Below are 18,468 nucleotides of genomic sequence, written 5' to 3'. Positions count from 1 at the left end.
CGATGGATTTGGAAGCGAAGGGATTAAACTCTGAGAGCAAACGAAATTCGATAATCGTTCGAAAAATAAAAATAACTCGGATTTGCGCTAATCGTATTAAGTTAAGCGTGGGGGATATAATTTTTTCCGAACAATGAATTCTTTCGTCAATATCTCTACAATTTTAAAACCAAAAACTACCAAATCTGGAAAACCAATTACGGATGAGGAATGGATCGATCTTGATTAGGCACATAAAATTCTAAAAATTTAAATAGATCGCACGTGATATTTTTAGCACAATAAATTCTCTCTCCAATCCCATTTTTTTTTTTCGATTTTTCATATTCAATTTCTATTTCCATATTATAGAGAACTAAATGCGCTTGTATAATAGCGAGTTTTATTGCTCTCATCAAAATTGCTCTCGAACTAAGAATCACGTAAAATTACATTTAGTGCTGTACATAGAATATTAAATTTTTAAAAGATCAGAAAAAAAACAGAAAAAGCCCAGAACAGATTTGTTTTTTTCGCATTCATCCGAAGATATCGTAAACAATGCAGTTTTATGGTATTTCACGTAAAATCCACCATGGTGAAATATAAGTAGAATACGGTTATAGAAGCGCGTTCGCTTACCGGCAAAAGCCATTGGACACCAACGGCGCGGAATAAATGTGCCGTACGTATTGGATACTGTTGCGGAGTGTAATCGAATATTATTCATAAAATGTGTGGAAGCAAGCAGTACACTGTTTCATAAACATGACTAAAAGCTACGGGCCCGGGCAATACTCGCCCGGTAATATTTCCTGACACACAGCTTTGATTTCGAGACGAGAAATCACGAGAACGACTTTATGTCGCTCGAAACTGACTATATTTTTCCGTTTTCAAATTGCTCGAAACGAGAAAAATAATTGTTACATTCTTCCGCCCGCGGAGCATCACGGTATGCAATTAATCCGAATAACGAAAGTCACTGTGTGGCTTTTATGAAGCGTATACGGTCGCTTTGTATTATTGAAAATGGAATATGATTGATGAAAGAAGAATAGTTCTCGCAACAAAGTTAGCTGCGTATTACAAAGGACATTAAAAAAAAAAAGGCAAATGCACACGAATGATTAAATTGCAATATCAAAAACTAAAGGACTCTGTCATTGCTTAATTAATTTTCAACAATGTAGATTTCTCTTTTTATTTCCGCCAGGCTACACGCGATTGCAGCGCACATACAATCGGGTGCAAGCTGCGCACGTGTACCTTTGCAACAGCGATCGAAAGTTAAAAGAGGAACAGAGAAAGAGCGAGGAAAAAGAGAGAGAAAGAGAAAGATAGAAAGAGAAATGACACGTGATAGAGAAAAGCTCTGTACAAGCCCTTCTGTCTTGCTGTCGGTTTTCCTCTCTTTCTTTCCACAGTTGATAACCTCTCTCACTCTACATGCAATCGCAAATCAATGCATCACCTCTTTCTCTCTTTTCCTTTTTAACTCGATATAGCACTACGACGTAGCTACACCCTTCCCTTTTCTCGTCTATTTATGCATGACATTCAGCTGTCACACTCACTTCCTCCCCCCTTCTTTTTCTTTCTGTCTGTCTGTCTCTCTCTCTCCCTCTCTCTCTTTCCCTCCCGCACGCTCCATCTCGCGACGAGAGCGAATTCGTATTCATGTGGGTATCGCACAATGTTAAAGTCTCTTACCCGTTCATACTGTCGTCAGCTCCCAGCGTCGACGAGCCGGCGCGTTTCCCAGGATGGGTGCGAGGTTAGGTCGGCCGCCAGCACATCAGCCGCCACACGTCGTCGCTCGTTGCTCTCAGCACGGCTGCGTGTCAGCGGTGGAGCGCGCCGCGAGAAAACAACAGGTTGCATGTACTACCGCCGTCCCCGCCGTCGTTACCGCAAAAGATCGGCGCGAGCGGAGGCGAGCGTATCGACGAACGAGCGCGCGTACAAATGGACGGCGGATCGACCGTGACGAGGCAACGCGCGAGAAAACCGGGAAAGCCGTCGCGACGCGACACGGTCATCGACGGGTGCAAGCCACAGCGTCGCGCAACGCTCGGTTGCACGCGCTCTCCCCCCCCTCTCGCCTCACCCGCTCCTTCTCTCTCGCTCTACCGCGTGCGGACGTTAATTCCACGAGCGTTTCCGTCGATCGAGACGCGTGCACGCGCGAGGCAGGGGAGCAACAGAACTAGCAGCGCGATAATGCACTCGCGATAACACGATTCTCCGAACGGAAACAAAGGTCCAGCTCACGGATACTTACGCCGGGATGCACCAAGTGAAAGATATACGCTCGCAATACGGCCGGCACGCCCGGGGGCGGAGGGGAACTGCAACTCGACGCGCAAACCACGAATCCGTGCAAACACTTACAGCCTGCGCTAGTTGCAAGGTGCAGTGTCGCATTCGAGTCGAGCTTTTTCGCGCAATGTGTCGTCATCTAGCGGTAAGGGAAAATAGTTAGAAGACTTGTTTGTGCATTGCATACACGAGAAAAAAAAATAAATATCATGAAGATAGCAAAAATAGATGTAAAAATCTGAATAAAGGAAAAATTCTATGGACGCACAATACAAATATTAAATCTATGTTACAATTTCTTACATCTTATTTCTAATCAGTTGCCTGGATAAATGCAATTGCGAATTGGATTTGTTGTTCACACACTTTCTGCATTATCAATCGTGAATAATTGCGAATACGTTGATATCGATTGTTCATATTTATGTACTAAACTTCTAACTTCTAACTATCATGGCCGTAATAGTTTATGACGCTAATCGTGAATACGCTACGCAGTAAATAGCATATTTCGTTTCTTAATGTATTTCTGTCAAGAACGCGAACTTTGTTTCGGGAGTGCCGATTATGACGGGAGTATCGATTATAACGGGAGTGTCTAAAATCACAAACGATTGCTGAAAATATTGTTGCAAATGTTTGTTTTCGTTGATTGTCAATTTACAGATTGCAACCGATATTCGTATCGAATATATTTTTCAATAGATGTAGTATTTTGAAAATTTAGCTTGTCGGAATTAAATCGAATAATACATGATTATTGTCACGTGTCAATTTTCATGTGACCGGCAATCATCGTTCGTTTCATTTGTTCTATGTGAATATATAATGGCACGGGATATGTAATGTGACAATAATTGGTTATGTTGACACCGTTGACATGTTGCAAAGTGAATTTTATCTTTCATTAGTGTTTTATGTGTCGCGGCGAAGTAAATTCGTGATGTAAATCTGTGATTTTTGCATAAGTGCAGTGTGTTTAGTAGTGTGCGTGAATAAATGTGCTTTCCAATATTTATCTGCATTCTCGAGCTAATATGAAGGAATTTACGGCAGGACAACAGAGCAGACAACGGGGCAAACTGCAATATCCTGGCTGGTGAGTTCAATTATTTGTACATTGTTTAAATATGCACATTATTGTGGTAATACAATATACAAAATTATAATTCACATTTATTAAATATTTAATAAAATATTTTTATTATTATTTCATTATTTTATTTTATTATGTCAATCATCTTTTATATTTTCTCTTGGCAGAATTTGGACGAGTTTTTGGTTCAAATGTATCATTATATTTTACATTTCCACAGATTTGTCAAAAATGCGATTGCACTTGGATAGGTTAGATTAGATAAATTAGACATAAATGTTCGCAGATTTAAATACGATTTTTATAACAATTTCTCTAATTATATTCAATTTTTGTAAATATTTCGAAAGTAGTTTTCCTATAATTAGATAAAATGTTCAACTTTTGTCTGATTTATCTATAAAATTTATTCAGTAAATGTACTGTTAAATAAAAGATATTTTACTAATTACATGATAAAAATTCTAAAAAGTTTGAGATATTATCTGACATTGCATACATTTATTTTTTAAAGTTTTAAATAAAGCTCGAATAATTGAGAAATCTTGTCTTTTGGCTCTCTATTATATCATTGTTTTAATTCTATGGGGCCTTTTTAATACAATTTATTTTAATATTTTTAATATATCTGAAAGAGCGTATTCAGCTAGAGTACAACGACCAGTGAATGAATTTATTCATTACACTTGCATAATTATATAAAATATTAATATTAACTACTTTTTTTATTTGTTAAAGTTTATAATATAATTATTAAAAATCGTATTTTAATAATCACGCGGACACAATATTTTCATTTGCAATTTATATTTTTGCAATATTTTCATATTTTTTTAAGTTTGACGCGCTTTATCAAAATTGCTTAACATGCACAATGGCAAAAAATGTATCGATAAAATTTTCGAAATATATCGAATTTTGTCATAGTTTTTATATTAATTGAATAATAAATGAATATTGAATATTGAATATTGAATAATATTGAATATTTATTGCTCAAATGACATATTAACTGGATTCATGTCAGAGTATGTTATCTAGCGCTTTTATTTCATTTATTTCATTTATATTGTGACAAATTCTTCATATAAACTCATAATTTTGTATAAGAAATGCAATTGACAATCAATAATGCACGTAGTTAGCAATAACTATGGATTTCTATTGATTATTCAATTGACTAAATTCTAACTAGTGAGTACAATTATCTTTTTATTAATTAAATATGTACATAATTGTGACAACACTCACACATAAGCAATTACATGCATAGACTGAATATTAAACTATATTGCGAAATCGATTAACTAAATCGATTAACTATTAGCCTTTTAATTGGTTAATATTTAATAATTATCATATAGAGTAATCCGATTACAATCCTTCATATCGATTAACACTTTTCCGCTTGGTACCGTCATGTAATAATCAAATGCATCGTTAACACGATGCAGGCCGAAAATCGCTGAGATGCGAGGACATATTATGCGTTCTGATTGATAATCTAATAAATGCTGCATAGTCTCCCTAGGCATGTGTTAAAATAATGTGACTACTTCATCCCTTTTTCATTATTTTATTGTTAACTTCTACCTGTAAACCAATGTGTCAGCAATCTTGTAATGTTCCGCGGCGACTACGAATACCGTATGATTCGACAACATGGAGTAAAAATTAGAACATTGTCTATTCCGAGCGCGTCCAAGAAAAGCGACGAGACCATCGTGCTCTAAGCTGAAAATAAAAAGATATATAAATACCTGATTTCATAACAGATTTTTATGCACTGTGATTTGTGTATTAATCACTAGAAAGTTATAATTCATGCGTAATGGGTGAAAATATCTTCTTGCGAGTTTTTTTTTTAACGGGTGACTCAGTAGTCTACTTTCCACGCCTCAACTTCCCTGATTTCGCAACACGATTTTTATTAGTTTTAATTATCTATATAAAGAAGTATGCACTAATTTTACAATAAAACAGCATGATTTCACCATTTGATAATTCTCTGAAAATACGGTCCGCCTTCGGTTTCGATTATCACGCGCACTTCTTCCTTCCCGCTGATATTTTTCAATTTATATGGCAAACATCGTTCATTTCTATTACGTATAATCGCCGCACCGAGATCGGTGCACAACTTTGCTCGTCTCGCGTCGCTACATATAGCTATTGGCTTAAATAAAAAAGGTATAAGTCTGTGCTCTGGTCTTATATAATTATTCACGAAATAAAAGTGCAGAATATTTATAACACACCAAAACAATGCACTCGATAAACTCTAACACGTTAATTAAAACAGTTCCAAACGTTTTTCGAAAAGAGGCGCACAGTTGACATTTTACTTTTGAAGTGTGAAAGTACAATTACCTTTGCTCCGAACACTTTGACAGCAAGATCAATGACGGCCAAAGCGCAGCGTGAGTGTTTCGCGTTAACGAGAAAGCACTCGTCTCTTTCTATGCGAGCTCGGCGGCCTATTGCTATTAGAGCCGAGAAATAATCATCCGTGATGGCCGCTGCGTTCTTGAGAGACACTCGTCTCATTAATCTAAACACGTCCTAGCGTTTAGTAGATTTAATTATTCTCACAGTAAGATTGACGTGGCGCATAAAGAACAGTATTTACGAATTAACAGTGCAATCTTCGCAGTGCGAATTGCAATTTTGTAGTATCGGTGAAACCGACGCTATTCCTGCAAATCGACGCTTTCTTTTCAAAGCGGAGTGGACCTACTCTGTAATGAGCGAGACAGCTTTCGGCCAGACCGCCGCAGACGGGATAGTTGTGCACGACGACTTCCTCGCCCACGTGATAGCCTGTTCGCTCGTGTGCCAGTCTGCCCATTTCCAGAATTGTGCCCGATACCTCGAAACCGAGAACCATAGTCGGCCCCGGGATTCGGCGATGCTGGCCGCGCCACAGAAGCACGTCGCTTCCGGTCAGCCCGCAGTAGCGCACGTCCACGCGAATCTTTCGATAAGTCTTTCGTGAATGTCGCGAAGGCCGAAAAACGAAATAACAAATTCGAGATCAAGACGAAGAACGAGCGGCGCGTGGCGCGTTGCTCGGCGCGCGGAGAAAGTATCTATCACTCGCTGAATTTCAGCCACGCGACTTTTAACCTTCACGGTCGAATCGATTCTTAAGTGAAAGCGAAATTTTCACAAGGCGACGCGCGAGCAGCACTGCGATGCTTTATAAATTTCCGCGATTAGGCCTTGATAGCGTGACATTATAACGTATAATGCGGCGTCAAAGTTCAACCAAGAGACTGGTATTCACTTTGCGAGTATGATCATCGTAATATATTTGCGTGGAAATTGCAATTTCCGCTTAAAGAACGGGAAATAGCAATTTGTAGCAGACTAGGGAAGAAAGTCGCAGGATTTGAATTAGATACAAAAACATTGAGTTTCTTCAATGAAACATTGTACATAATTAACAGCAATCACAGAAGAGAGATATTTTTTTTTTACAACCTGCGTTGGCTGAATCACCTCTTCGGGGATGTACTCCAGTTTTAAATTACGTGGTCCGTGCAATACTGCAGCTCGCAGTTTTCTTCCGGTTTGCGCGCTGCTCCGTTCCAGCTTCATCGCCTTTTTAATTTTTTCGAGATATGCCGCCAATACTTTCAATTTACTACACCGCAGAAATATCTTTGTGGTTATGACATACGGCTCGGCAAGCAACTTCATTATTTATAGCCCGCTATCTAAATAGTTTCTTATAAATTCCTCCTTTCCAATCAACCGGAAAAAGACGATCGCCTGTTGCACGGCCAAGGCGATCATTTTATAATTTTTACAATGTTTCAACTTCAATGTAAATTGAAATCTGCAATCTAGATACTGAATTCTGAAAAATGCAGTTTTAGTTACATCTCAATTTTTGCAATTTTTGTAAAAATTATTTTTTTTTAATTCACAATTAACGTTTTTCTTTAATACAATGACTTTATTACAGTGCCCTCTAATTTTCTTTTTCATGTATAAAAAAGAACCGTTCACATCGTGTACTTTCAGCCTCTTGCATTATCTTGGCCGCAAGTAGCTTCGCGAGATGCTTGAAGAGCCCTTGGCTCAACCTCGGCGTAGGGCAGCTCTAGCATGCGTTCGACCTTCTATCCGCTTCTAAGATCCCCATAAGGTTGTTTATCTATTCGCTGCTTTTGGCATGTACATCTTGCATTCACCCCAAGCTAGACTTGCTCGTGGAGCAGGCACAGAGAGAGCCGATGTCGAAACGACCGAAAAGTCATTAGAGACCTCGCATTCTCGTCATAACTCACGCCTACTCGTTTCCTGCTCTCTGTGTCGCACCATCGTGCGTCGTCCGGCTTACTCTTGCCGAGATACTCTCCTGATCATGTGAGGCCAAATCGCCGCTATCCCGAAGCGTCTGACACCCGGCCGGTCATCCTTGCGAGGTCTTCCATCACGCTCGTCTTATATGTTCCTAATCGCATGCGCCAGCCGGTTCAGTTCCTTCCGCTTGTAAAAACTCGCGCGATCCGTGCCGATGCGGCGTTTGCATCTCCGACGTTGGACAGGATGTGAAATTACGCTCGTGCAATCCTAATCGGCTGTGGATTCAATATTGCTTGCGCGAGTGGAATGCGCACGAAAACGGTAGCGAGGTCTCACGATTCAAAGCGAGTGTCGGGCTGAAAAGAGATCTCGCTCTCTCTCTCTCTCTCTCTTTCTCGAGACTGCCATGCTTTTTATGGTACCCTTGGAGGCCAGGACGAAATTTGTTGGAACCTGCTCAAGCGTAACTAATTGACACGGGACACGAGCGAATGTCATACTGGGAGCCCGCGACGAGAACGATGCGGAACGCATTCATGATATCCTGATGGGGGTGTTCCTTAGATGGACAGCAAATGGCTGCCGATAGGACCAGTCAGCAGACCAGAAGCTTACGGAGAGTCCTGCATCATCATCTTGCGTTGCAGGATGAGAGAACATTGATAGTTCATTGACAGAAATGGGTGTCCGCTCGGTTATTACGCATGTTCTTTATTTATAATATAAATTGCTTCGAAATTATTGATCTTTCAATCATAGGATAAAGTGTCGAATTTTTCTTAGCAAAATAATCGAAGTTTTATTACATATCACATATTTCTATATAATTCAACATCTTAAATTAAAATTCTGTTAAAGCGAAATTTAATTAATTAATCCACTTTGCAGAGTTTGTGCTCTGGAAAGCAAATGTTTCAGTGGAAAAAATTAATTTCACAAATTATACAAAGAAGCCGCCGTTAAAACGCTACAGAAATAAAACTCCAATGTCAAAGCATATATTTGCAAATAGAGATTTTTCGGAAATATCATTAAAATATAATGTGACCAGAAATGAGATTTTGTCCGTGTGAAAAACAAGCTTGTAGAAAGGCTAACGATGAGTGAGAGAATCCGCCTAACGCCGTGGTCTTCGCGCGCCGATCAAACCGCCTCCGTCTTCTCGTGCACTCCTGATCGAGCGGCAGTGCTACTTTCTTTCAAAGCAGGTGAAGCGGTAAATCTTTTTACCCTCCGGGGGATTAACAAAGGGCGACCGATTAGGCACTCATGAGCGATCCTGAAGCCTGATGTGATCCCGATCTTTCTGGAACCGTCTTCAGGGACGAGTCACACCCTTCGTGTACGCTGCCGCAAGAAACGCGCGGTGTAAGCACGGATCGATAATAGAATTAGGCTTGCTCGCGTGTGCGCGCTTAATTCATGCCGGGTGTATTGATTCAATATTATATATACAGACATACACACGTGTCTGTATATATATTTTAGCACACACGGTGCATTGCATAGAAGCTGAAGAAACTTACGATGAGTAGTTAAGTGGATAAATAAATGATCTACTAAATTTTGCTTATGAACTCTCTGGAGAATTGCAGAAAATTGGAAGAAAACAAAGTTCGCTACGAAGAAGAGACCTAAGGTTCTCTTATTATAAAATTGCTTTTACCGTGTATGTTAAAACAAAGATAGAGGTGAAAGTTTAAATTTTTATGTTTGCTATGTTGTTTCGCAAACGGAAATAAATTGACGTTTCCGCAAATGTATTGTAACAAGAATGTTCTGAGGTTCGAGATCTATCGGAACGATAATATATGTGTTATACACATTGCGTATCTTCTTCTGAGACTCCTGAGGGAGATAAGCACACTTTGCATAGCTCCATACTTCCCTGATCGCAGGTGTTTCGCATTACACGTGGCCGTAATCCGCGGAACATTCTGGACAACGTCGACGAGCGATCGGTGGTTCCAGCGCAATCGTCAGACCCGAGGAAATCTCGTTCATAATTGTGGCCGACGTTTGTGCAAAATTAGCATATTAATAAGAAAGACGGCGACAGCGGCCAGGATAGTAGGATGAAACCGCAGGAGAAGCTACGCTATCGTGGTTCCTGGCCGCCGCCGAGAGCCGAAGGATCCTTCGAGCCTCCTCGGGCACTCTGCATCCCTGATGATCGAGTCTCCGCATTTAGAACTCAATGGAGCGAAACTAATTGCTGTCATTATGACGCCACCGTGGAATTCACCGCCAGTGAACACGAAAACCATGATGCGGCACGGCAAATTTATGCATACTGTACATACAGTATGTATGTACGTCGTTATATGCTGCGCGCACAACATTCCTATGTTTTCTACCAAAAAATTACATTTTTACAGTTTGAAAAAATTTTTTTCCGATATTATTGAACATATAGTTGTCAAAAAAAATATATTTTTTTATTTATTTTACAAAATCTTACGGATAGCAATTTGCACATTATTTTTGACAGAAATAAAATTTCTATATTTGTAGTTTAATCAGATATTTCGCGATATTTATTTAACGTACGTAATTATTCAAAATGGAACGCTAAATGTGCATTGAAAATGACAGCGTTTTATATTTCGGAGGAATGTAAAAACCGGTTTTTTCCGTTGGCAAACTTCGCGATGATGATGGTTTCCTGTTAACGCGGATATCACTTTTCATTTTTTCATATCTCATCATCTGGTTTCCGGTTTTGCGATGAAAAGGAAAACAGAGAATGATAGTTTTACGATTCCTTTTATGACTCCGAGAGAACCCTTGTTAAAAGATCTTATTTCTTTTACTAAGTCAATAAAGAACCGTTTATAGCGCTGTGCTATATCCTGTCTGCTATAAACTGGAAATACGTATCTACGTATACAAAAGAAATTAAAAAGAGAGATATTTATAGAGAATATAAATTTATTATATATATATATATATCTATATATATATATATATATATATATATATATATATATATACACATATATAGAGAATATAAATACTTATAAATTTATTTTTAAAATAATTTTTTATATTATTGTTTTTATATTATTTTATTTATAACTCCTTAACAGGATAAACGAAAAAAACGAATTACGTGCAACTTAATTTTATAGTACATTAAGTCACACAGGAAGTCTAACACACCCTTCAGCTCGTCGGAAGCGAACAACCCTTCCGCGAAGGGCTGCGATCCTGGTCTGTCGTGTATCACAATTCACTCTCCAGCTTTCATTTGCTATCGTCCTTTCGCTTGCATAACGACTTTCGAGGCGGCGACTTTGTTTCTTTCCCCGGCGTATAGCTTCGAATCGAGATACGTTCCTGTTGAAAGATGTATCACGATAACCCGAATCTGTCCTTCGCGTATTTCCGTCCCGTGGGAATTTTCGTTGGCCTGTCCCGGCGTATCGAGGTATTTTAGTTCCTCAGGATAATGCATTCCTGTTTCTCCGTGCATCGCGAAAACGTCGACGGTATCATACTTGAGAAGAAAGAGTCGTGTAACAGATGCGAAGAAACAATTGCCACGCGAAACGATGGGATAAAGTTCTGTATATTACGGTTAAGTAAGACGGTTAAATAAATTGATATCGCGCTGTGTAAAGAAGACAATACGTGAAGGTTGGTTCATTGTTAGAGGTGGTTTTCGCGATCTTGTGAGAAAGCGAAATAATGCGGAATTATGACATAAAAAAGCGCATCGAGAGGGGGGAAAGAGGGGAGAAAGAGAGAGAGAGAGAGAGAGAGAGAGAGAAAGAGAGAGCTGAAGAGAGAGAAAAAGAGAGAGAGATGCCATATTACATGCGCAGTGTAAACAACTCCGTTACATCAACGTAGCAGGGGAATAAACAAGTCGAAGAGCTTGTAGGGCGGGAAATCGTGAACCAGAGGCACATATCGCGAAGCAAGGAGGTGGTCTTATATCTTTGTTCTCTATTATGTGTGTATAGCCGACTTCGATCAGAGATTGCGGATTATCTATAACAGTATATACAGTAACGTTGCAACACGTTGCATGCTTCTATAAAATACATTTGAAGAGCGCACAGCATTTGCACATGGCAGACAAGAATGTGTGTTATTTCTTGCAATTTTAATATATTTTAATATCAATAATAATTCGTGAACTATATTATATAAGGCAAAAGATTTATATATAAAGTAACAAGGGTTAATTAAATAAAAAACTGATTACTGTAGTTTTTTATTTCATGAGAAGCATATTAATTATTTGATTACAATTAAATGTCTAAATTAGCGTATAGAAAGATTCTTATGAAAGATACAAAAGTTAGGTTCAACGAAGGCTGTAGATAGAGCGATTCATATCTCTCATATGTCGCAAGATAGGAAAGCAGGATATACAGGAGCTTCGGTTATGATGCGAGCGTCATATTTTCATGATGCGTGATATCTTGCTATAGCAAGACTCTCACTCGCTTCTTCGCTATATGTGCTTGAATAATTTGAGAAACATATAATTGACTTGAATATTTTTGTACGTATATTACAGATATTAGATGATTCTTATAATATTACGTGTAGATAAATTAAATAGTTAATTTTTTTTATATTGCTAGCTATTGATTATTAAAATTGGAATTTTATATGTCTTAGAATCTTGTGTGATAAATCAAGCAAACGATAAATATTATTAAATGCGAAAAAATAATAAATATCGCTATCATCTGTTTGACTTTCGCATTTCGAATAGAGCTTGCACATGCTTTTTAAGATTTACTTTAGTGAAATAATTATGCATATAATTATATTTAATATAATTTATTACATAAATTTGCATTTAGGAATTTAAAGAGTGTCTTTAGTTTTCACTCTGAATGTAATGCAGTGTCAGAAATCTACAATTTGATGAATTGTAAGTTCTGCAAAATGTTTTATCATTTTTTATCATATTATTCCTCGATACACAGCTAGATAATGTCACTTAGGCTGTGCCCTTCTCTTTTAATATAATATCAGGGCGAAATTCAATATTAGTAAATTCTGCATTCTTGATCAAAGTTTAATATCAAAATAATTTTCTGAGGTACAGCTACGTTTTCTCATCTTTCGAAGCACGCAAAACATCGATGCACATCGATGCAATGCAGGATCGACACAGTTTAGGTATCGGCAAATTCCAGAGAATGTGATTAATGTTTGATATCAAAATGCTATTTTCCAAAGTGCATAATTTAGATCGCGACCTTTCTGCGACCTTTCGACGTAACGTCTTTCCATATATAACATATCAGAAATTTAAAAGTAGAACTATATAATTGATCTATAAATTCCGTAAATCAAGATTACTTCGCGCAATTATTTCCTCGTATAACCTTTCGGTCTTTCGATGTAACGCAGTATCAGGAATCCAAAATTCGAGCATCGTGTCTGCGAAAGAAGGTCGATATCTCGAGATGACTCTCGTCTCTGAACGTAAACGGACAACCGGCCAGCCGAGCAACCGACAGCCTCTGGAAACTCGTTTGTACTCGCGATCGGTTCTTCTTTGCGGTTCTTCGCTCGCGGCGGGAAGGCAGCCGCCGGCAGCGGCCCTTGACACGACCCTTTCGAAGACTCGCGTGAGAGCGAGATCGCGACAGGCGCGGCGGAAGAGCGCGGACCGGACGAAAGGGGGAAGGAGGAACAGAGGGAGAGAGAGAGAGAGAGAGAGAGAGAGAGAGAGAGAGAGAGAGAGAGAAACATCCCAAGGCCAAACGAGCTCCAGTCGACTCCTGGGATCCTGCTAAAAATGCGTGGGCGCGGTCTCCCCGAGGGCTGGCCGAGGCCGTCGAAGGTCGCACCCTTTTTCGAGTGACTCGCGTGCCCGGCCCTTTCGTCCAACCTCGCGGCTTCCAGTCGCTCCGAACGACCGGCTTCGCTCCACAGCAACCACACCGCCCGTCGAACGCTCTCTCCTCCTTTCGCGTCGTTCGCGCGAGCCTCCGAAGCCGCGAGGCTGGTCCAGCCGGCTCCCTTCGCCCTATCCTCGCCGCCGATGCCCCAGCACCGGCACCCGTTGCTCCGACGCCAGGACATATACATTAACACAGTGGCGGATTATCGTACGTGTGAGAGGTGCACGTTCGCAGGATCTTGAGACGGCTTTTTCATTTTTCATTTTTTAGTTTTGTTTATTATTAAAAATAATAATATGTATTTTATTCAAAATATTCTTATTGCCATATTTTTGTGCTTCTAAAAAGAGATCAAAATCTCATTTCAAATTTTTATCTTATGTTACAATCTTTTCTTCTAACGTTTGACAACAATACTGTCGTAGATTTATTGAAATTTTCTTGATTTGCAAAGATTTGTTAAAGATTTGTTTAGCAACGTTGAAATTAGTTTGCATCTTTGGGCATTCAACACCGTATTCCATCACTGCACAGACACACTTTTGGGCGATTCACACGCATGCTCGTCTTCTCCGTCCCAGCGCTCACCCTCGGTGTTCCATGCCGGGACACGACCAGCATTGCGCAATGCGCGCTGCGCGATTCATTAAAGCCTGGGGAAGGGGCTCTCCACCCCAGTGGCGGTTTCAGGGGGTGCACCCCGCGTGCTTACGCATGCTGAAAGGACGATTCGTGTGCATGATCTGGGCAAGGGCAGGCGGGAGGGCTGGTCCGTCGCATCCCCGGGGTGGCGACTTTGCAGGTCAATCGATTGTAAGCCGCAATGTTCATTTGGGGGTTGAGAGAATCACCACAATGGTCAGGGTAGCAATATGGATTTTTAAACCAGATGGTAGTTTCAGATGTCGTTTTTCATCTTTTTCTGATTTATGCATCAATTACGAAACAATAAATGTCTACAAATGTCTCGGCAGAACAAATTGATTTATTAAAAATAACGAGTAGTATACTGTTAGATGTATTCAAGCTTTAAAATGGTTTTTTTTTTTTTTTTTAATGATATGTAAAGAAATTTGGGGTTTAGTTTTGTTTATTCAAAGTCTAAGAATTATTGTACATGATACTAATTCTATGATACTAATTTTCAAAGCTTAAGCAGAATTCTAATTTATTTTTATTTTGTACGTAGTATGAAAGAGAATTATTTCACGAGATATTGATTTATATCTTTTTCTCTTTCTATCTTTTATTCTAGAATATTCGGTAAAAAATTTTCCGAATCTTAAGACAATCACGCTACACACTTTAAATCCGTACTAATTAAGCGCACGATGCAGTGTCTAGCTAGCGTAGCAGAACAGAAATGCGCAAGAGCAATCAAGATATCGCACCGATATTACAACGCTCTGCTTGAAGAGCTAGGAGAACATGCAGCACGGTCTCTTTTAACATCACATCCATTACAATGTACGATATATTTCGCTACGATACCCTACAACGTTATTCTATAAATTCAGTACGTACAGTGCGAAATTCTCGGTTATAATTGCAGCATTTGGCAATGAAAAAGTTTTCTCCTAAAATTTATCGTGACATAATTAATATCACATTATAAAAGTAATATTATAAAATTGAAATAAATGGCAACAAAAAAGAAATATAATATCTCTTTGCTATTATCTATCGTATTTAACGCCAACATTAATATTTATGAAAATAGAATAAATAATATCATAAATTTATTTTATTAAAGTAACATAATTTGCATAGTAAATTCAGCCAACGTGGCAGAACAAGCGAAAAAATTTCCGGTAAATGTTCTGGACAGGAACAAATGAAGAAATATTATTTGTCGAGGCTGAAGTAGTGTAATACAAATCTTAACATGATGACCTAATTAAAATAATGTAACGATATTCTTAAGTTCTTCCTATTGATGTCAGAAATAACCGACATTTCGACAGCTGTCCGGCTTGACGGCGAGCGTACTGAATGAAGAGGGATGTCTAATGTATTCTCTCTTCGTCTATAGACTGAACCGCAGAAGAGGCAAGATCCGCGACAGGGCTCGATCCTACATTCAAGGGCTCTTGAATCCAATCACCCGTCTTCCGCGGACGGTCGATTCCTTTAGATTCCTGTGTTCCTGTTCAAAGAGCGGGGGCGGCTCCCGCGGAGGGCAGGCCGTCAAACTCGCGGGGCGGAACCCTGACATGAGAGGCGGTGCGGATTCGCGTGCCGACATATTACGACATAATTTATAAAAAAAATCACAAATTTGCCCTCATGTCGCTCTCTTATCTTATAGAGAAAGAAATCTAGTTGGACGATCGATCCGAAAGAATCGTCGATGTGTATCTGCATTGACGAAAAGAGTCTGCGATGATAGAGCGGAGGTCGCGGCATTCTTCCGGACGAAAGGCCGCTCCGAGCGAGACGGAAACGCCCAGAGGTTAAGGTGTACCCGCTCGGTGGCCCAGATATACGCCCAGAAGACGCGCCTGTAGGAGGCCCTCCTCGGTAGGTGAACGAGCCGTGCTCCGATTACGGTGATTAAGCAACGGCATTTCGCTGCGCGTAGCATGATAGTGCGTCCAGGCAACGCAGAAGACGAACTTTGAGCCGGAGCTTCGGCTATACGCTTTATAAGCGTTGAGTTCAGAAAAAAAATTATATTTCCTTCTTGCAGCATAATTATATACACAATTGCGCTCTGCAAGATATGATGCTTAATACAGCGCCACGTTTAAATTGATAATAATTATTAAAATAATCATACATTGAATAATATTGAACTGAATATTTTCGAATTTATATTAAATTCTAAAATAATAGAATTCTTTTTTATAATGCTCGATACATTTAAAAGATACTAATTATAATATTTTTTAAATTTTGTTATTAATTGATTAGAGCGTGTCAGGCGTCATTCTATAATGTACAGGCATCTAAAAAACACAGATTTACCCTCGAACGCGTGGCTCGCTGAATGGCCGGGAATGACGGTATCGGTTGTCAGGTTATTTTCACCCCTGCGGCAAATCACCCGCGATGATTCAAGCCATTAACAACCCACCGAACCGCCCCTGTCTGGTGGGGACTGCGGCCAGCCTCATGCCGCCCCTATTTCAGCACCCTAATTCGAGGGTCGCGCGACCACCTCCGTGCCTTCCATGCCTACCTGATCAACTTGTTTACTCTTATATTGTCTGAGATCGTCACGGGTCATGCTTTTTCGCATTCTTCCTCAGCGTATCGATCCGTCACGCGAACCCTGTCATCTCTTGAGAAAACGGACAATTTATGCTCGCCTACCACTTTTGTTTGATGTCCAATAGTGGTCTCCGGCAGTTCATGGTATCCTGATATAGTTGGGCCGCGAATGGGTTCAAGGGGTTTCCTGCGGAGGGACCCCGGCTGGATGGCGACCGTGACCCGAATCGACGCTTGATGACGCTTGCATACTCGACATAATACTCGAATACCGCATTAAGGACATATTGCGAGCCTAATCAAATCAACATGCGAGTGCAGAGACGCGAATACGAACGATCATACCCATTATGGAAACGTATGAATATTAATTACACCGCAGGTGACAACGTCCAGGCACCCATCAGCCTACAAGAGCTCTTCAGGCATCCGAGCCAAATAAGGCGCCAACCCTAAAAACCCTTTGCCGCAGTTGTAAAGAATAAAAAGTATTCATATGGTTGAAAGAGGCATATATTCGAATAATATCGATACGATTTTATTAAATCGAAAGGATGATTTTGTGTATAATCAAAATGGATAGAAGGCTATGCAAAATTGTAGAATTAAATTATTGTGGTCAATTAGAAAAATCTTGTAGATATTTAGAAAATTAATTTTGCACAATAACACAATTCCAAATATCGAAAATAATTATTTAATTCGTTTAAATCGATTGTTTTGTTGTTGAATTATTTTCAAAGTTAGTACGTGTCTACAAACTCGAGGTTCAATTCTTCGAAAATCTTTAATTGTCAAGTAACTTCACGAATAACCAATATATTTGTTACTGAAATAATTTCCATTTTTATCAATTTGATCTCTGACAACTGTGCAAATATAAAAGCGTATATAAAATGGTTATTAAAAACCAAAAAGTTCATCAGCGCTTTCCGTGAGAAAACAGTTCTTGCTTCAAAATACAAACACAGTATAATTCATGTGGCGACATATGTTAACATAACACTCGGTTAAGCCAACGACTCGGTTTATATTTATCATGTCGAAGCGGCGCTTCTTCAGCTGGAGGTCATCGATCTTGAAAGCGCGGGTTTCCCCGAGCCGAAAGCAGCAGATTGGATTTCTCGCGCGGATGTTACCCTGTGAAAAAAGCGTGGGTGGAATCCCGACGAGGCGAACCCTTTCGCCCAGCCCAGAGGAGAGTTGCGGCCTGATAAATTCCAGGCTTCGCGACGCGGCACCGGCGGCTCTCACTGTATTCTTCTCCTCCTTCTCCTCTGCCTCGTTCTGCTCCTCCTCTTCTCGCATCCTCGTTCGACGAGGCGGACGAGGCGCGCCCGTGCGAAACGATAGTTTCCGAGGAGCGAGAGCGGCGACCAGAGCAGCATGAATCCCTAAGGACGACGAGCAGCGTGAACGAACGAACGAACGAACGAACGAACGAACAAATGAACGAACGAACACACAAACGAAGGAACGAACGCAACTTTCTCGCGCGGGATGCTTGCCTGCTGGGAATATGTGAATATATTTTATTCAACCCTTTCCCTCGGGCGCGGGATTAAATTATTCCCGTCGCCGGGTTGCCGATTCACTCTCCTTGTCGTTAACGAAAACGTATTTTAGTGTTAAAGTGTTAGAAGAAACAGTTTGCTTGTGAAGTGTCTG

General features: G+C 39.9%; 2 protein-coding genes across 6 annotated transcripts in view; one reads left to right on the top strand and one right to left on the bottom strand.

The window, feature by feature from the left end:
- Positions 1-2,421, bottom strand: part of heph (polypyrimidine tract-binding protein 1 heph) — a 365,110-nt gene extending 362,689 nt beyond the window's left edge. For 2 of the 4 annotated variants that reach the window (XM_067358872.1, XM_067358873.1), the window contains exon 1: positions 1,693-2,421. Coding sequence is in view for 1 of the 4 variants with exons in the window: in XM_012377733.2 (XP_012233156.1) it covers positions 1,693-1,700 (8 nt within the window). In the remaining 3 variants the exon portion in view is untranslated. The remainder of the gene's footprint in view (positions 1-1,692) is intronic. The other 2 variants (XM_012377733.2, XM_012377735.2) reach the window with 2 other exon arrangements.
- Positions 2,422-2,638: 217 nt separating this feature from the next.
- Positions 2,639-18,468, top strand: part of LOC105678415 (pancreatic triacylglycerol lipase-like) — a 57,745-nt gene continuing 41,915 nt past the window's right edge. Inside the window, exon 1 of one of the 2 annotated variants that reach the window (XM_012377738.2) lies at positions 2,639-3,400. In XM_012377738.2, the coding sequence (XP_012233161.1) occupies positions 3,339-3,400 (62 nt within the window). In that variant the 5' untranslated portion in view covers positions 2,639-3,338. The remainder of the gene's footprint in view (positions 3,401-18,468) is intronic. The other variant, XM_012377739.2, reaches the window with a different exon arrangement.

Source organism: Linepithema humile, chromosome 7, assembly GCF_040581485.1.
Source record: "Linepithema humile isolate Giens D197 chromosome 7, Lhum_UNIL_v1.0, whole genome shotgun sequence".
NCBI lineage: Eukaryota > Metazoa > Arthropoda > Insecta > Hymenoptera > Formicidae > Linepithema > Linepithema humile.
The sequence above is the reverse complement of the archived record's forward strand: the minus strand, read 5'-3'. Positions and strand labels throughout refer to the sequence as shown.